At 35.6% G+C, this 17,489-nt stretch overlaps 2 protein-coding genes across 4 annotated transcripts; both read right to left on the reverse strand.

Annotated features, from left to right (window-relative positions):
- Positions 1-160: 160 nt before the first annotated feature.
- LOC139103168 (uncharacterized) lies at positions 161-7,383 on the reverse strand. 3 transcript variants are annotated; one of them, XM_070657621.1, is made up of 7 exons: positions 6,954-7,383; positions 5,752-5,815; positions 4,740-5,012; positions 4,254-4,271; positions 2,959-3,060; positions 796-921; positions 161-555 (listed from the first exon to the last, which is right to left on the reverse strand). In XM_070657621.1, exons 3-7 carry the CDS (start codon positions 4,903-4,905, stop codon positions 425-427), a joined length of 543 nt encoding a protein of 180 aa, XP_070513722.1. In that variant the 5' UTR covers positions 4,906-5,012; positions 5,752-5,815; positions 6,954-7,383; the 3' UTR covers positions 161-424. The 3 variants fall into 3 exon arrangements, with proteins under 3 accessions (XP_070513722.1, XP_070513713.1, XP_070513730.1); XM_070657612.1 differs by lacking the exon at positions 5,752-5,815 and having other exon boundaries at positions 162-555; XM_070657629.1 differs by lacking the exons at positions 4,254-4,271; positions 5,752-5,815 and having other exon boundaries at positions 178-555.
- A 4,356-nt stretch (positions 7,384-11,739) lies between these two features.
- Positions 11,740-16,978, reverse strand: LOC139103045 (protein zer-1 homolog). Its single transcript, XM_070657378.1, has 9 exons — positions 15,723-16,978; positions 15,352-15,631; positions 14,946-15,243; positions 14,669-14,874; positions 14,413-14,584; positions 13,891-14,214; positions 13,664-13,813; positions 13,328-13,580; positions 11,740-13,229 (listed from the first exon to the last, which is right to left on the reverse strand). The coding sequence occupies exons 1-9, from the start codon at positions 16,186-16,188 to the stop codon at positions 13,030-13,032; spliced, it is 2,349 nt and encodes a 782-aa protein (XP_070513479.1). The 5' UTR covers positions 16,189-16,978; the 3' UTR covers positions 11,740-13,029.
- Positions 16,979-17,489: the final 511 nt, after the last annotated feature.

Genomic DNA, 17,489 nt, shown 5'->3' on the forward strand with positions numbered 1-17,489 from the left:
ATAGATCGCGTGTCAGTAACAATCTTGTCTCGTGTGTCATATTACCACGAAGCGTTCAACATTGTATTAAATCTCTTTACTCGACAGTATTACAAAACAATGTATTTCACGAGAGAAAGAGAGAGGCTCTAAAGACTTGCACAAAATATATTTACAACCCTTATTTGTACATATATACGATTTATTATCACAATCAATATTTATTTTATAAACAGGTGTGTCTTGAAAAATTGTAATAAAAAAATTATATTTTATCTTTCTTGCTTCCAAATTCTGTTCGTTTTACACGTTTAGGAAGAGAGAATTTTACACGTACATACTTTTCTAATTCAAATTTAATTATCAAAATTATTCTTATTGCGAAGAGTGAACTATCCTTTCTTTCGATTAATATATATATATAAAAAACAATTTATTAAAATAATTAATAATATACAAAATTTCTGGCGTGCGTTAGGCCAAAGAGCTCATGCAGCCTGAGAATTATTAGAATAATCGTAAACTGCGTAAAGCTTATTTTGGGCTGCGATCCTACGTCGGTCGCAAACTGTTTCCCTGCAAACAGAAATTTTATTAATTTATTTTATGATAATAACATATGATTAAATAATTTATAAAATCACATTAATTAGGTATACTGAATTATTCGGTGTACACATATTTCGCCGGTGTCGATTAAAATAAATCGCTAATCGCTAGAAGCTTGGCATTTGCCGCTATCATGTAACATGCAAGGTGGAAAAATAAAATACTCTGCGTCGTTCACGGAACATTTAAGAAAGTTTAGGCGCTTACAGACGGAGGCCAGGTACGAATGGCAACAACATTCCCGTAGTCGCGTGTATTCCGCACAGTCTCCAGCGTGCACTTTGCATTCTTCAGGTCCCACGCGACAAGTGTGCTCGACGAAGAGAAACACTTCTGAAATAATAGACAAACCAAATTACATTCACGAAACAAGCAGTTTTCTTTTAACAATGCATTCTCTCGATTTTAACATTTCGATAGTTGACGGCTTCAAGGAATAATTTGGAATAATCGACGAGAGAATTAAAAAGAAAAAGAAAAACCCCTCAATTTTTTCTCTGTGCTATCTGAGTGATGCATTCAATTTTAATTGACATAAAACTTGTTTTTCTTTTTCGTTTCTTTAGTTCGTAATTATTATAATATGTATATGATTTATTGGTGAAATCTTTTGAATATCTTTGCTCATTTTTAATTCTACGATTATGATTTTTCTAATAGCCATCCGCCATTATTCTTTGATCCAGCCAATATGTGAGTTATTGTAAATAATTGATTAATAGTTCTTAAGTAGTGCAATTGCAGTAGGAAATTACAACGTCACGAAGGCACTTTGTCGTTAAAGCATAACAAACATAATTGTGCGTATGTCGGGAGGGACACTCTTGAACGCAAATTCTCGTGCGTATCGTCAAATGTAGGCGTTGCGATAATTAACCGGTTTCGTAGGTCGACCGATTAATATGGATATCGGATGTTTCCGGTGAAATATCGGTTCCGGACAAGGATAATGCGAATGCCTCGAATAATGTAAATTTTTTTCTTTTTTTTTTTAACGGCACGGCTACGGAGCACAAATCAAGGTTAGTCTTGAGAAGTGATTAGGAGCGAGTGCAGAACACCGTAGTGATTCACGGACGCGATCGAGAGGTGATTTTGGTTTTAGGTATTCCACGTGCGTAGCTGCTGCGTGCAGCAATGCACTTCGTGCCACCACTTAGAAAATTTTCAGGCGCATTCGATACGCAACGTTAACAATTTCTACGCTTTAAAATGCAAGAATTAAAAAGAAAAAAAAAAAAAAAGAAAAAATTTCCTTCGAGTATTCTCAATTCTGCGATAGCACTTTATATTCTATTGTTTCTGAGACGTGTTAAGATTTTTGAAAAAATTTAGACATAAAAATAAATGAAACAATTCAGGTTTTACGTATATATCCGTTTTAAAATCGTTGATCGTTTAATTCGTGAACGGCACGTTATTGCGCTAAATTAGATGCTCGTTCAAAAGTGATGCAGGTCGATGGACGATGAACTTCTATGTAGGGACTTCGGTAAGCACGCGGAATGGTTAAAGGACTCGCTCGATGACTCGCGCGTGAATGAATCACTCGTTAGATCTTACACACGCGTGGAAGACAGAGATAATTCATTACGACGGGCAATGATTTCCTGAACAGGTGAGTGCCCTTCCGTTCGGGGGAAGAGAACTAAACTCTTCTTGGAACGCAAAGGAAGTATACGGTCCTCACGTCGACAAATCACGTGACAATATCTAGACATTTAAATCCGGTATAAAAAATTTTTTATTTGTAATACCTAGGTAGTATTAATAGTTTGGTATTCTCGTATTGCGCCGTTGAGATTGGAATTACGTAAATAATTCTCAAACTTCCGACAATTTTTGAAGATTACCCCGAAAAGAATTCCATAACGAGCGTCACATCGATCCCACGATTATTCAAAGGTATTAACACGCGGCTCGAGCTGTAACGGCACGTTAGTGCATCGACTAAAAATAATTGTGATTACGTCGCGCGGCAGCGTTGGCATTGTGCGAATCGCGAAATTGCGTCAATCCGCGCGTTCGCTATCATTTGCTCTAAATTTCCGTGAAGCGCGATAGAATTGCACAATGACTTGCACGCTCACCACGGCCGATCCGTTCACGCACGAATTCGCCGGCCGAGGACCGTGGTTTTTCATACGACTTCTCGCTACGTGAATAAACGAAGGACGGGAGCGGAAAACACAACTTCCGTCGCCGAGAAGGTTAAGCCGATTTCGATCGGCTCGTTATTGCCGCCGAGATAAGATCGCGTGCCGCTTCGTTAGCCCATCGTGTAGCCCAAGTTACGGAGACTCGCACGTAACTTTCTCTATTTATTAATCATTAATATAATGTATAACACCGATACTCTCGATTACTTACTGTTGAAGTTGCCGTCGCAGCAACAGTGATCGTTGATGACGCTGCCATTGCTGCAGTAAGTTAACTCGGGGTAGGTGCAAGGTCTGCATCCCGGGACCGGCCCTGCAAACGATAGATTCGGTTAGCTCAGTTGATCTAGAGAAGAAAACAGAATGAGAGAATTAAATAAGATAAAAGTCGCGCTACGGATTGCTAATAAGAAAGAAACCACGGTATCGCTGGTATATCTACAATCTTCGTCGTTGAACAAAATGATCTCGGCCGAGACATCACATTTCTCAGGCACGAGAATGAAACTGAGCGCACGGCGATTTATTAATTAAAAATTATATTTCATTAACCTCGATGCCGGCGGCTGCGATTAAAATACATGACAATCGCGTCGAAACCGCATCCATCCATGATTCACGTTAATTAGCGTCTCGAGGCTCCTTGCGTAATCCTTTATAAAATCGTGTCGCGGACATGGCGAGTTATCTTGCCTATGACGATAGCAACGCATCGACATTGATTACGAATACGTTGTACGAGTTTTATTTTGTTTTTTTTTTTTTTTTTTTGCGAGATCGTAACCGCGGTTAGATCGCGCTAGATCGGCAATTGGCGATCGCGTGTTCTTCGGATTTATAGGTAACGTTCGACGCGGTGCATTAATTGTAAAAGAATTAAAATCAGTAACTGATACATTTTAATTACCGCAAACGACATTAAAACATAATTTTGAGAGTTTAGATTCACGCGTAAGCAACAGGTGCAACGACAATTCTCGCAGGAATCCGCTCGTTTCTATGAACGACGACGGAAAGAATTACAGAAATTGGGATTGCACGGCCAACAATTCCTAATTCACGCGAATAATGTTAAGGGTAATCATCGACTTCCTCGGTCATTTGAATTAATGTAATGAGACCCACGTGCTCAGCTCGCTATGTTATTGCGATGCGAACCGCATTGTCAGGTGTCACGATGCGATGCGAACGTTGTAACGAAGCATTTGTACAAACACACAGAAATTATTCGTGCTGAGAATGTGCCGAAAAAGAGCTTAGGAAAAAAAAAATTAATCCGAATCCGATAAAGATAATTGCGGCAAAATGTTGATGAATTTAACTTTTACACGTTAACATCGTATATATGAGACATTTAATTCTTAGATTGCGGCGCATGCAGATTTGGTAAATTATAAATTGCGAAAAATTTAAATTTATTAAAATAAAATCATAAAAAAACATCAAGCGTTGTTATAAGTAAGAAAACAGCATATTCTGTTCTTTGTAAAAGCTACTCATGCGTACCTTTTTCGTCCATGCCGACTAGAGCGCAATTGACAGAACAAAAATGTCGAAACGTCAATCGTGCGACGCTGGTAAGATGCATCAAAGCAGCTATTCTTGGCAGTAAGATAAATATATTTCTGTGTACCGAAACCAAGCTTTATAGACCAGTCATAGGAGTCAGACAAGACCATTAATACGATGCTTTTAGCAACTGGGTTAAATTGGAAAAAAAAAAGTACACCAAGAATGCTGTTGAGATGTGCAACATTATATGTAGTAACTTTTGGCGAAGTTATTTCAGAAATAGATCTTTTAATACGTTTTATTTATTCTTAACAAGAATATCGAAAGACATAATACTGATTTAATACAAGACTATTTATACTTTAGTAAAATAGATAATTTTGATTAAAATTGAGAATAATAATGTGAAGAAAAATTGAGAAATAGTTTTGCTTTATTCATCCACGGTTTTTATGGACGCTCGTAAATATAATTTCTTACCGGGATATATCTGTAGTTTTTTCGCTTCAGCGAGCGCATCCTTTCGAAGGACTTCGTGTTCCAGGATGTACTCATCGTCAGGGTGATGGTTCACGACTGTGACTGCCTCGAGATTACCGAGGATCAGAAAGAGCGTCAGGATACTAATCGCATTGATGTCGATCATGCTAGTGTCTTCCGATTTCTCATCTTCGATGAGAATTGGTTCTTCTTTTTTTTTTTTTTTCTCAATCACAATAAGTGAGGGACTCCGTTCTCAATCTTTTTTCGTAGCTGAAATAATTTTTATTAAAATAATTTCACGTAATTAGCAGTAAAATTTATCTACATTATATATATATATATATATATATATATTTTTTTTTTTTTTTTTACATGAAAAGAAATTATGTCACTTGATATTTAACTCCATGATTTTTTACAATTTAATGTAATTCAAGTTTCTCAATACATATAGCATTTGCAATTGTTAAATATAAATGTTCCTATTACCATGACAATATTTTAGAGATTGTCTACGTTGATTTTGAGTAAAATAATGTTAAGAATAGATCGACAAGCGACTCTGAACTCAACCTTTCTTATTGTCCGGAATTTCAGTAGGGTACAACAAAACGTCTGTCGTAACCGGAAGTATACAGAAGATATGACGCGAAAGTGAACGCAACAATGCCGTGTTCATACATGATAAAAATTTAATTTAATTTCGCGACAATGCGCTTTTTATTTTGCTAGTACAAAAAAAATTGTATTATACTTCAATTTTTATTTCAACGGTTGAGTTTATATTTCTCAAACGTGATCGACGACACGAGCGTCGAAAGCACGTTTGAAAGCGAAAGCATAAAGCTCTATTTGATCGCGTCGAGCGGTAATTTCACGTCAGCTGCGTGATTGATCGTTACAGCTGTTCTCGGTACACAAAATCGATATTGTTTTAATATTGGAGAACACACGCAGAAAGGTATCGGCGTGGCAGTAGCGGCACGGAGATGCCTTTGATATCGATTACCTTGATTCGCCATGTTTTAGAAGAGGAAGAATGATTCATCCCCCGCAAATTTAATTCACCGCATCTGGAAATTTTTTTTTTCTTTTTTTAGCACAATCAAACTCTGCGACATTACAGTAAAAAAAATAATTCCTAACGTAAGAACGTAAACAAATCAATTTTAATGAAATTCCGTATGCAATGATTAAAACCCATCCCTCCATCGACTTTAATCATTTAAAACCAAACGATTTCACCGCCGCAATAATTTGGTTCTCGTCTGTATTATAAATTTAACTCATCATTTTCTTTGGTGCTTGGTACTTGATGTACATTAATTCTACATCGACTTCTCACGATTTTATCGTCTAAAGTCGTTGCGGAAGTCGTTTCAGTATCAAATATTAAATAATACATATATCTTGGAAATCTTTATGAACGCACAATGCGAGGTAAAAAAAACGGTAATACTAGAATTCTGGTCGAGTTACACGCGTTGTGAGTCATAAGTCTGATGACAGCCGGTCATTAATTAGAGCCAATTAAGGGCGGACAGCGTAAAACGTGGATGTCTTGCCCTCTGAGACTAGAAGGTGACATCCCGGCGTCTCTTCCTGCCGATGCTATCATTTATTTTGCCGTACGTAAAACAAAGCGCCGGCGAGTGTTTAAAACGGCGTGAAAGATAATTAAGAACGTTTTGACGAAGGGCTGAATACGCCTTTGTTTCACTTCGGGGAGTTACGACGCTTGGCTAACAATAAGTGCACGAATTTTTGAGATACGATTTATTAAAAATTGGAAGTGTCAAATTATTAGAAAATGTCTCGATACTTTTAGAAATAATAAAAAATTAATTATAAATAAATAAAATAAATTTAATTAAAATTTAACATCTTTTGCTTTTAAGCTCTTAAATTAAAACAACGTTTTTCTTTTTAATTTTTTTTTTTTCTTTTTTCTTACTAAACATAATTTTGTAATCTTATCTTCCGGAATTTAGTTACATGATAAAATTATACATTCGATTCAAAGTCGTATGATGTGAGTTCATATCATATCACAATACGTCAAAACAGCGTCGAACATTATCGCCTTGTTTTTCTGCGAAATTTATGTGCGCAACATGACACGATTATCTTCTCTTCCCCTTTGTCTCTCTCCCGCAAACATGTAAGCAACAAATTATAATAATTAAGAAAATAAATTTCGTTAATTCTTACCAGCATTTTGCCGTATGGTTTCCGGTAATAAAAATTTGCAGCTGCCTTATATTTCCGTCAACACATCATTTCTTAAACGTTTTTCGCAAAATCTGCACGAATATTATTTCAAATAACATTGCACAACGAAACTTATAAAATTCACTGTGAATTTATTGCAGCTTTTATGAGCTTGTAATTCGCGGGTCTTACGTTTTATTATCTCGATAAAATGTAAAATGTTTGAAAGAAACAAAAAAAAAATACTATATATATATGGTCGATCGATGTTAGACTAGAATGAACACATATGGCAAGTAGAATATTGATGAGGATAGAAGTAGAAGATCACGAAAATCCGCGGTGAACGGTAACAGAAAATTGCGACGGACAGACTGGCAACCGTCGAAGGCTGCGGACCGCGTTGAACTGCGGATGGAGGGCTGAAAAGAGTACCAGCCGCTCCACCACACCACCTTCGATGGTGCCGCCTCTGTTATTCGCCTGCCTATGTCGAAGCTTATATCTAACACATGAAAGAAACACAAAGAAAATAAGTTAAAAAATTATAAAAAAGATATATATATGTATATATAACAAAAAATATTATTAGCACAATTATATATTTCCCTTTGGCTCAATTACATTTAAAATAAAATTCTTTAATCAAGAAATTATAGTGTAAAAATTCTATTTTCAGGATTAATATGTATTAAAGTAAATAATGGCGATATTTCACTAAAGATCTTATTTTAATTTTAATAATTTGGAGTAAACTCGTGGAACATGTTAAACGAAATATAATTATATAAGTAAAAAAATTTATTATATGTATAAATTAAGCAGAATATGTATTTTAATTGAACGTAATAAGTAAACGTAAAACGTAAACAAAAATTTTTTTTTAATTTGATTTTTTTTTCTTTTTTTCGCGTTTGTCAGCTGGTGTAAATTTTCCAGAAAGGATCTGTTCTGTAATAATTTGACCTGACGGACAGAAAATGAGTAGGATTTCAACTTAAGTATCTCCATATGTTACAAAAGTCCATTAAACTGATTTAACTAGGGTAGTTTGCGTCAAGACGAAAGAAAGAAAAAGAGAGAGAGAGAGAGGGAGAGACAGAGAATACATACGATGTTACTAAAATAGCATTTCTCATTGTACGCACAAAATAATGTAAACGAGAAAGCCGCTGGCGTTCTGTTACAAATCCGATATTATAAACCAAGTTTAATGGACGGTTTTCGATTATACTCTGTTATTTGGTTTTATTAATAAAATATCCGAATTATATGTTTTCATTAAGTTTCGAATCTGACGTAATTTAACACGTACCTAATTAATGGAACGTGCGCGTAACGTATAACGTAAAATAAATTAGTCACCCATGTAATAATCATGCAATTATATCTTATATAAATGTGTTAAGCGTTATTATAACTTTCGGCTTTCACAAAAACTCGAGCAAAAATTGTAGGTGGGACCACTTTGTGCGTATTGTTAACGGTCACTATCGGGGCTGTTAGGCATGTATGTACGTACGCACACACGCATTCGCGTGCACACTTTTTCCATTCAACCGTTGAGACCGTACCTGCGTATGTGCGATGAATAATAGGCACCGTATACTCGAATGAACGATTCACAGACGCGTGTTGGTGCGTGCAACCGGCATGCTGGCGCGGGCACCTGGCCACTATGGGGTCGGAATGTGCAACGTATACGAATCGTTTTATGGTGGCCAACTCGTAAGGAAGGCTCGGTTAAGAAGGGTCCCTCTCACGCTATTGATCCCGACGAGACTCCTTATTCCGGCTTCGATTCTGAAAGAAAAAAAAAAAAAAAAGAGGGAAACCTTCATCAGCTGACGTCAGCTTACTTTTGCATTTTTGATTAGAAAAATGATAAGTAGAGAGAAAAACAAATGAATATAAAAATTATATTAAAGATATTTAAAGCTGTACACTCAGAGATTTTTTTTGTTTCTTTTTTTAAGATAAATTCGTGTAAAGCGCCAAACTATTCTGCTACAGAGGTATTTGAAACTTCTAAACTTATTTGCCGCAATACGGAATGTAGGTTGGTGTAAAGAGAAATTTGCTAAAGAGAAGATTGATGTTGCGGTGATTCAGTAGATATTGCTTCTATTATTTTAGCTTATTGATTCCATTTCATTCGGTTAAAGTGGCAAGTATGCTTCACCAAGTTTTCACGTACGAAGTTTCGACCCAGTTTTGTTTTCCTGCGTGGTCACACACGGAACCTTTTCTCACAACTAACTTATAAATAATAAACTTTGATATTTTGAGAATGTTCCCAGGAAATTCGTCTAATAGAAAATTTTGTACAGCAAAAATTAAGGGATTTAAAAAAAAAAAAAAGATATTTTGTACGAAAATAATGTTACTACCATTAATAGAATCAACCGCAAATACAGTGAAAGATTTTATATATCAGTTTCATGGTCGCGACGTAAGATTTTATTTCAAAGCGTGCTTATACGCGTAAGTCTGTGACTATCGATCTTGAAAGTCCTGCCACCACTTACTTAAACAATGGTGCCAGAAATGTCTCGTCCTGAGAGGAGCGCTAAGTTGTTTTGCCCGCTTCTGGCTTTTTCTGGGTTAAACGGATTTTTAATAATTGATCACCCGCATTTCTTATCTTTAGGCACAGTCACGTGACAGAGGTTGAATTACATGTTACATGTATGATAACAACCGATTGCGAAACTCCCAATTATTATATGTTAGAATTATATTTCTACCAAGCCACAAGATCAATCCCACTTGATTTAAGCATAAAGTATTCTTTGTTTAAGTATAAGCAGCTAAGTTTTAGAATTTTAATTACGTCACGTTGCAATTCTCCTTTATATTACAGTCGTGTTGTAAAAAAAAAAGATTACAACATGATTCAATGATTTTTATATATTAAAATATTTGAAGATATATTAAAATTTTATCTATCTTAAAAAAATTAGTGGGTGACGCATGAATTAAAAAGCTAATTCATGCGTCACTCACCAATTTTTTAAGATAAGATAAATAATGTAATGTAAATTTGTAATGTGCAATGCAGCAAAAATTTCCCGTCCCACTTAAACAGACCGCGGACTGTCGGTTGTACATACTTTTAATATTTTCTTTAAATACAACCGGTGTGGTTAAAAATTCTTGATGCATTTCACATCATTTCCTTGAAAGAAATATATGTTAAAGCAAATGCATATAAAAATATGTAAGTATACATAAAATATATGTAATAAGACAATTAAATAAAGAATTTGTAAAAAAAAACATGCGACTTGCCAATCTGCATGAGCTTCAGCGGAGTTGTTGAGTTCTGCCGGTGACTGTAACATAAAAAGGACATTAATATGTTTTATTTTATGTTAGTCACCGGCAGAATTCTACAACTCCGCTGAAGCTCATGCAGCTTGGTAAGTCGCATGATATTTTTTCGTAGTTTGTAATTGGGGTCTTAAAAAATATCGCGCGCTAGGCACGCGCATGGTTTTTTCTAGTATTGTTAAAATGCAGATAAAAAGAAAGATCGTGAGTAGGTATTTAACCGTAAGATGAGCATCAAATTGGCGAGATGCATCGTGTATGTACTTACTACATATGTGAATTGAACATATGACGATAATGATTGGAGAACGAATTGTATTTTAGTTGTCATGGGTGCGCCAGCGCCCAGCCTATATCACGCTCCAGTTACCTTTTAATTCGACACACCCTCTACGAATATTTCTTAACAATAGTCGTTAAAAAATACGCGTTATTTGCGATTAAAGTACATTGATAAAGATCGTGATAACGTTAATCAAATCGTTAATTATTGGCCATCAGCATTCATGTATTAAAAACATTTAAAAAATTGAATTTTTTAAATAATTATCTGTATTACTTGAGAATACATGGAATAAAAATTTTATTGTTCACATTAAGTGAAATGTAATCCGTATATAAATGTTCGTTGAATAATAAGCAATTAATAGAAATAATAAAAATTTAATATAGAAGAGTTAATGTTAAAAAGTTGAATGGAGTAAGCAAGTTTCAAGGCCACTTTTGAGAATGTATAGACAAAAAAAGTTTTTGCAATTTTTGCGAAAAGTGAAACTATCGAGACGAGTGTATTCTCCAGCCACAGTCCCAGATATTTCACGGGTGTAATCACGTCTCGGCGTTTTATTGTAACCACGGCATATCTGCGGAATAATAATCGCTCGTTCTCTTTATTTTCCTATGTCGAGGAAAACAGACTCTTTGCAGCGCTGGACTGTTTCATTCAGTACGTCCGAGTTTATTTAATTTTCCCGGATATTAAGCAGCGAGTGAACGAAAATGAGCGTAGGCGAGAGCACGCACGAGTCACACCGTAAATGTCGGTAAATTTACGCGACTCCGGATTACATAGAATCAATCCTGGGGTTTCATGGTGTTGTATTTCATCGTACTCAACTATATTTTATTTTTTTTTTTTTAGATAATGTCTGACTTATCGTTAAGTTATATTACTGGAATTTCTGATTTTCTGACCATGTACCATGGCGCGATAACTCGTATTACTGATTTATTGCAATACGAGTCAACGCGCCATCGTATATGGTCAGGCGGCTGGAGATTTCAGTAATATAACTGAACGATAAATCAAACATTTATTTATAAAATAAAATACATCTAAATGAGGTAAAATATGGCAAAATAAATTAAAGCAAAATAACACAAAATATGGTAAAATAAAAAGAAATTAAATTAATTGAAAATAAATGGTCATGAGATTGAGATTTAATCAAAATTTTAATTTTTTCAAGGGACTTTAATATTAATCATAACGATAACATACAAAACATTTAAATCTAATGTACTGCACCTTCATAATTCTATTTACACGCAAAGTTCTTCTAAGCCTTGTCACGTTCTTGTGTTGGAAAAGTATTCTAGTATAATGAGAACGAATTATCTATGCTACATATTATCTACAAGAGAGAATCAAAGAAAAAAAAAGGGAAAACCGGAACAAACATCTAAATATCATACGAAAGTCAATATGATTAGTTGAAGACAAGTATAATAAGCGTGCAAGCCCTAACCGAGATTATTCATTCTCACTTTTTTCTGTAGTCGAAACTCCTTACTTTTAATTTGTTTAACACACTTCATATTCTTCTTCGTCATTTTTACTATTGTATCGAAATGTGTACTCAATTTCACAAATTACTTTCAAAAATTTACCCGATTAAGAATAGAAGTGTCATCGAAAGTGCGGAGACTCGATTATATATTAAAAGCATACTATATCTTTACACACGGCATGACAAATGTACTGTGCACAATTCTGCCTGAGTTTTAACAAGTATGAAAAAACGTCAAAATAAACTCATATTCAGTCCAAAATAAATAAAATATGTGAACAAATATATGAAACAAATAAAATTATAAATAATTGTTTTTATAACAATCAGTAATTACGATATACAAATATCTAAATTACGATGAATATCTGATTGAATATGCTCCAAATGGTATGATTATCTTGTGACATTTGTGACACCGTATGTATATCGATTGAATGAAAAATTCTCTGTTTATGGTTAACGGTTTAGTCAGTAATTATCGGCAATGAATAAGATGAATATTTGCGAAAAATTGAATAGTTTTAAAATACTTGACCATACAAATCCATACAAATTTATGCACGCACACGAGCGTAGACAAATACACACGTACGTACACATGCACGCAAACATACACAACTTTTGTAATTGTAATATTGAGCATCCGTTCCTTTCCACTTTTTTGTCGAAAAAAAAAAAAAATAGGTTTGTTCTTTGTAGCTTAATTCTTTATATTTTCTCGTACTTTCCGTTTAATTATATACTTATTTTAACTGTAGAAAGTATGACAAAGCACAGCTACAAAGAACAGATCTATTGTTATCAAGTTAATGTAACACATTCATGGTTTAATCTGACTCTATTACCTTTGCTATTATTCGTTCAAATCATGATACTATTATAATTTGTTTTGTCTAAAGAGAGATGATATAAATTATGCGGCGCGCATAACAATGTTATTAAAATTTCTTTTAACCATCCAGATTATATTCCGCGTCTAAGGCAGAATGAGAAACATTACACACATCGGAATGGCTTTCATATTGACAGCAGTTTTCAATCACCAAATTTGCGAGTTCTTTTATACGTTCGTACGGTCTGGGATCTGCTATCACCGTATGCAGCTTCTCCAGGCCTCCTTCTTTTACAACCAATGCACAGTATTTAAATGCTGAAATATCGATTATATTATATTACATAAAATAGAAAAAACGTATAAAGCAAGACATTTTAAATAATTTATCATAAGTATGAATATTGCATATGTACAGTATACTTTGGTGAGATTGGCAAGAGCCCAAGCAGCCCAATGTTGACACGGAGGAGTATGATATACATCCAGCAGGCGTAATAATGGACCAAATGAGCGATAATTGATATTACGTTCTGCATTTAAATCCCAATTTTCAATCGCGAGCACCATGTACTTAAGAACTTCTTTACGAGTTGGTTTTTCTATTGACCATGCGTCAATACCATCAGATGCCATATGAGCTAATATACCAGCAGCATTATATGAAACCTAAATGAAATAAATCAATAAATATATTTATTTATATGTATGATAAAATTAAAAACAAAATTAATGAAGAAAAAGAATGATACCTCAATTCCATCGCTATTAGAACGTAACAGATTGGCAAAAACAGTTACATATCGTTCCTGCATAAGATGGATTCGAAGATATTCGACTTCTGCTACATTACCGAGCAAACCCATCATATTCCTCAACAGTTCTTCTTTATGTGGATATTGCTAGACATTCAATAAATTATTGTAATAGAAATATAAATTACAGATTAAATTATGTTTTAATTATATGTAAAATATACCTGTACACATTTGAGAAAAAGGGCCATACCGTCCTCATCCAAAAATCGTTGACAATTTATAGAAGTTTCATCGGTCATATTCCACATAGTCGACCATGCGACTTCTAATACATCGTCAAATATGTTTGTCTCCACCCTATATTCTACCAATTCTAGCATAGTTTTAACACAACCCAGTTTGCCAAGTAATCTTTTTTCTTTACCTTCCACTTGACAAGCTAAAGAATTTAATAAATATATGCCAATTCTTTGAACAAAACTTTCTGGTTCGGAGTGTTTGGCTGAATGTAGAAGCACCTTTACAAGAGTTTCATAATTCGACATCTATAGAAATAAAATAATTAAACATTATTTTTGAAGATAATAAATTAGACTTAATAATTATATGTACATAAAATATGTAAATCTCAAACACATAAAAACGTGACTCGTTTTTGTTAGAAAATTATCTTGCAATTTGATTCTAAAGAATTCAATGTTACATAGTAGAAAAAAAAAGAAAAAACTTAAAATAATACAAACCACATCATGTGGTATGCGGAATTGACACAATGCCAAACAACCATTCCGCATCATAGTCTCCTCATCTCTATGTGTGCTCATACCAGCAAGGAGAGTACTGATAATTCTTCTTTTCATACGCGCTACTAGCTCACCTTTTTCTTTCATTTTTACTATATAAAATAAAGTGGCGCTGCAACATGCAATATAAAATTAAAGTTGTTTTTCTTGGCGACGAGCAATAAATTATAGAATTTGCGCCTACACATATGCATACCTTCCAGATATCTGTATATGCTTTTGAGCTGGATGCTTTTCCATTGCTTCCAAGACAGTACATAGTGCTTGATCCATTCTATGACAATCTTCATACCTAAATACATGATATAAATCATTCAATACTTTTTGTAATAATTCTTGCTTATTGTCCATGCAAACGTGAGCTGCGATCAGTATTTGATCTTCATTTGCATCACCAGCCACCTAAATTAATTCACAAAGAATAAATAAATAATATCTATAATTAAAAAAATCTTAATTTTATAATATCTTACCACTTTTGCAGGTATGTCATGTCTTCTACAAGCACCATGAGCAGTTCCATAAAGTCCTAGAAATTGTAATGGCTTATGTATTCTAGATGCAAGTCCTGGTATATCAGAAAGCTGCATAAAATTTGTATCTTCAATTTTTGTATCAATAGGACGTTCAGCAACTCCTCTTCCCGCAAGATTTGTACCACCAATGTCTAAAGAAACCAACTGGGGTAGACCATTCACAAGGTCAGACAAGACTTTATTAGGATTATCAAACTGACCCTGTTTACTATGTAATTGAGAAATATCCAAGTGCCTGTAAAAATACTTTATATGAATTTATCTTGTATATCATTAAGTAAGCTTAATTTTGTGCATTACCTAGCTATCCTAAGAAAAAAAATTTACAAAACTTTAAACATACCTTAAGTTCTTCAACTGACAAATGTTTTTAACAAAATATTTTGGATCAGTATTGACTTTGACGTTATACAAAGCTAAAGATACTAGATTTGGTACCAAATGATAAAATTCGAAAGTATCAATGTTACAACTATTAGATAAATCTAGATGTGTCAAATTCGTTAATCCTGCTAGAAGTAGTAAATATTCTGACGAAGGTATTCCTACATATCCTAATGCCAGACGTTTCAAATTTGGCGTATTGAAAACATATCCTCGTTCGTAATAATTGATTGAGGTTGCTGTAACAAGAAATATAATTTCATTAATTTGCTCATTCTGAATTTTATTTTCTGATAAACTATAAAATAATAGATAATGATAAGTTCTTACAAGGGTTTAAAAAACTAGAAGGTATGATCATTGAAGTTCCATGACAGGCTAAACTGTGCAGGTTCTCAGAATTAGCATTAATATGTTCAATGCAAAACTCTGTTACATTACAACAGTCCGTAAGTTCCAAGTCATAGAGTTTGTGGCTGACAAGCGTCTGAACCGAGGTGTCAGTGAGGCTGCAGTTGGAGATCTTTACGTGCTTTAGCCGGGTCGCTGCTAGATTTTTAAAGATCGAGAAGAAACAATCGTCGTCCTCGGTCGCTTCGCTGCGCTGCGCGTACTCGATAATCTTGTCGCCTATCTCGCTTGGGAAGGTTATGCCCTTGCGTAGCATCCGATGGCCCCGTTTTCCCTTTACCGAAATGATGTCCAGATTTTCACAGATCAGTTTGTAACACAGATCTGTAAGCCGTTCCGGGCCTACATATTGATCCGTGTGAAATAAGTCATCCAGCTCCGCCATTCTCTTTCTTTCTCTCACACGCTCGTGATCTCGCTTCCACGAGGAGATTTCACCGACTCACGATCGCGTTGTCACCGCTCATTGAAGAAGGAACGCGCGTCTCCACGCGAAGCGTAATGACGAGAATTTCGAAACGCCTGCGGAAACTAGGCGCGTGCGTTATGTCAAACGCACGGATCAGCTGGGTACGCGCGACATGGCGCGGGCGTACGGGTTATACGTTCTGCGTACAGCGGATTCTACGCCGCCGAAGTGCGGGGCCGCCGCCGCATTCACCGCGTTTTCACCTGCCGCGACGCGGATCAACGGTGCCGCGCGGCCGTTACGTCCCGCGACATTCGCGGTGGGCTACGGTTTCCCCGCAAGCCGCGAGCGGCGCGAACAAAGAAAAAATACGGACGCGATCTCGCCCGTAGGTTTCCCCCCGAAAATTCCTCTCCGAAAAACTCCGCCGTGGTCTCCGTGCTACAGTTCCATACAGCTGTTACCACATCACTGTCGCTGCTGTCATGATGTCATCCCCCCTCCTCACCTCACCACGCTGCTCTTCGGCCACCTTTACGCTGCTGCCTCACGGTTCTCTTTCCGTTCTTTTTCCTCTTATCACCGCGTGCGGATTTTTACGATGTTTCGCTGACGTATCCGTGTCGCATTATTCCGAGCAATTTTATCGATCACCGTAAAATATTAGATGGAACGCGCTATGTATAGCGGTAAATAGCAAAGTGCCGTTTTAATTCGCGGTGCAACGGCCAACTACACCTACACTTCCACCTTTAAGGCTACGTTCCGAAACACCCTTTGCGAGGGGCAGCAAGGAAAATTTTACTCGATGTCCGTTCCGAAAATGTTTTCTAAGCTTGTATCAAATTATGAGCTGATTACGAGTATCATATTCCTCGCCAATCAGGAGATTGGATTTCGACCAATTAAGCGCTCAACTTTGCTTCTATCTCGATTGGTCGTGGCATTCAAACTTGTAATGAAGGCCTAGACTGTCTATAGGTTGAATATCTCGCGCCGCTTTCATTCAATGTTCAGTAAATAAGAAATTCAATTTTTACTCGTAATTTTTTTAATTTTTTTATCTAAGTACTTGATACATACCAGATCATCTCTTTTTTAAAGATTATGATACGTACGAACTTTTGTTTCTCTTAACTCCAGTTTCTACACGTGATGGCGTAAGAAATTGATTAAACGTCGCCAAGGAGTCGTGGACGCGTGGTAAATAGCGGTGACAGTTACGCCCGCACTTTTCATTATTTCAAGAGTCTGCCCCGAAAGCTTTGGTTCGTGCG

Source organism: Cardiocondyla obscurior, linkage group LG01, assembly GCF_019399895.1.
Source record: "Cardiocondyla obscurior isolate alpha-2009 linkage group LG01, Cobs3.1, whole genome shotgun sequence".
NCBI classification, from domain to species: Eukaryota; Metazoa; Arthropoda; class Insecta; order Hymenoptera; family Formicidae; genus Cardiocondyla; species Cardiocondyla obscurior.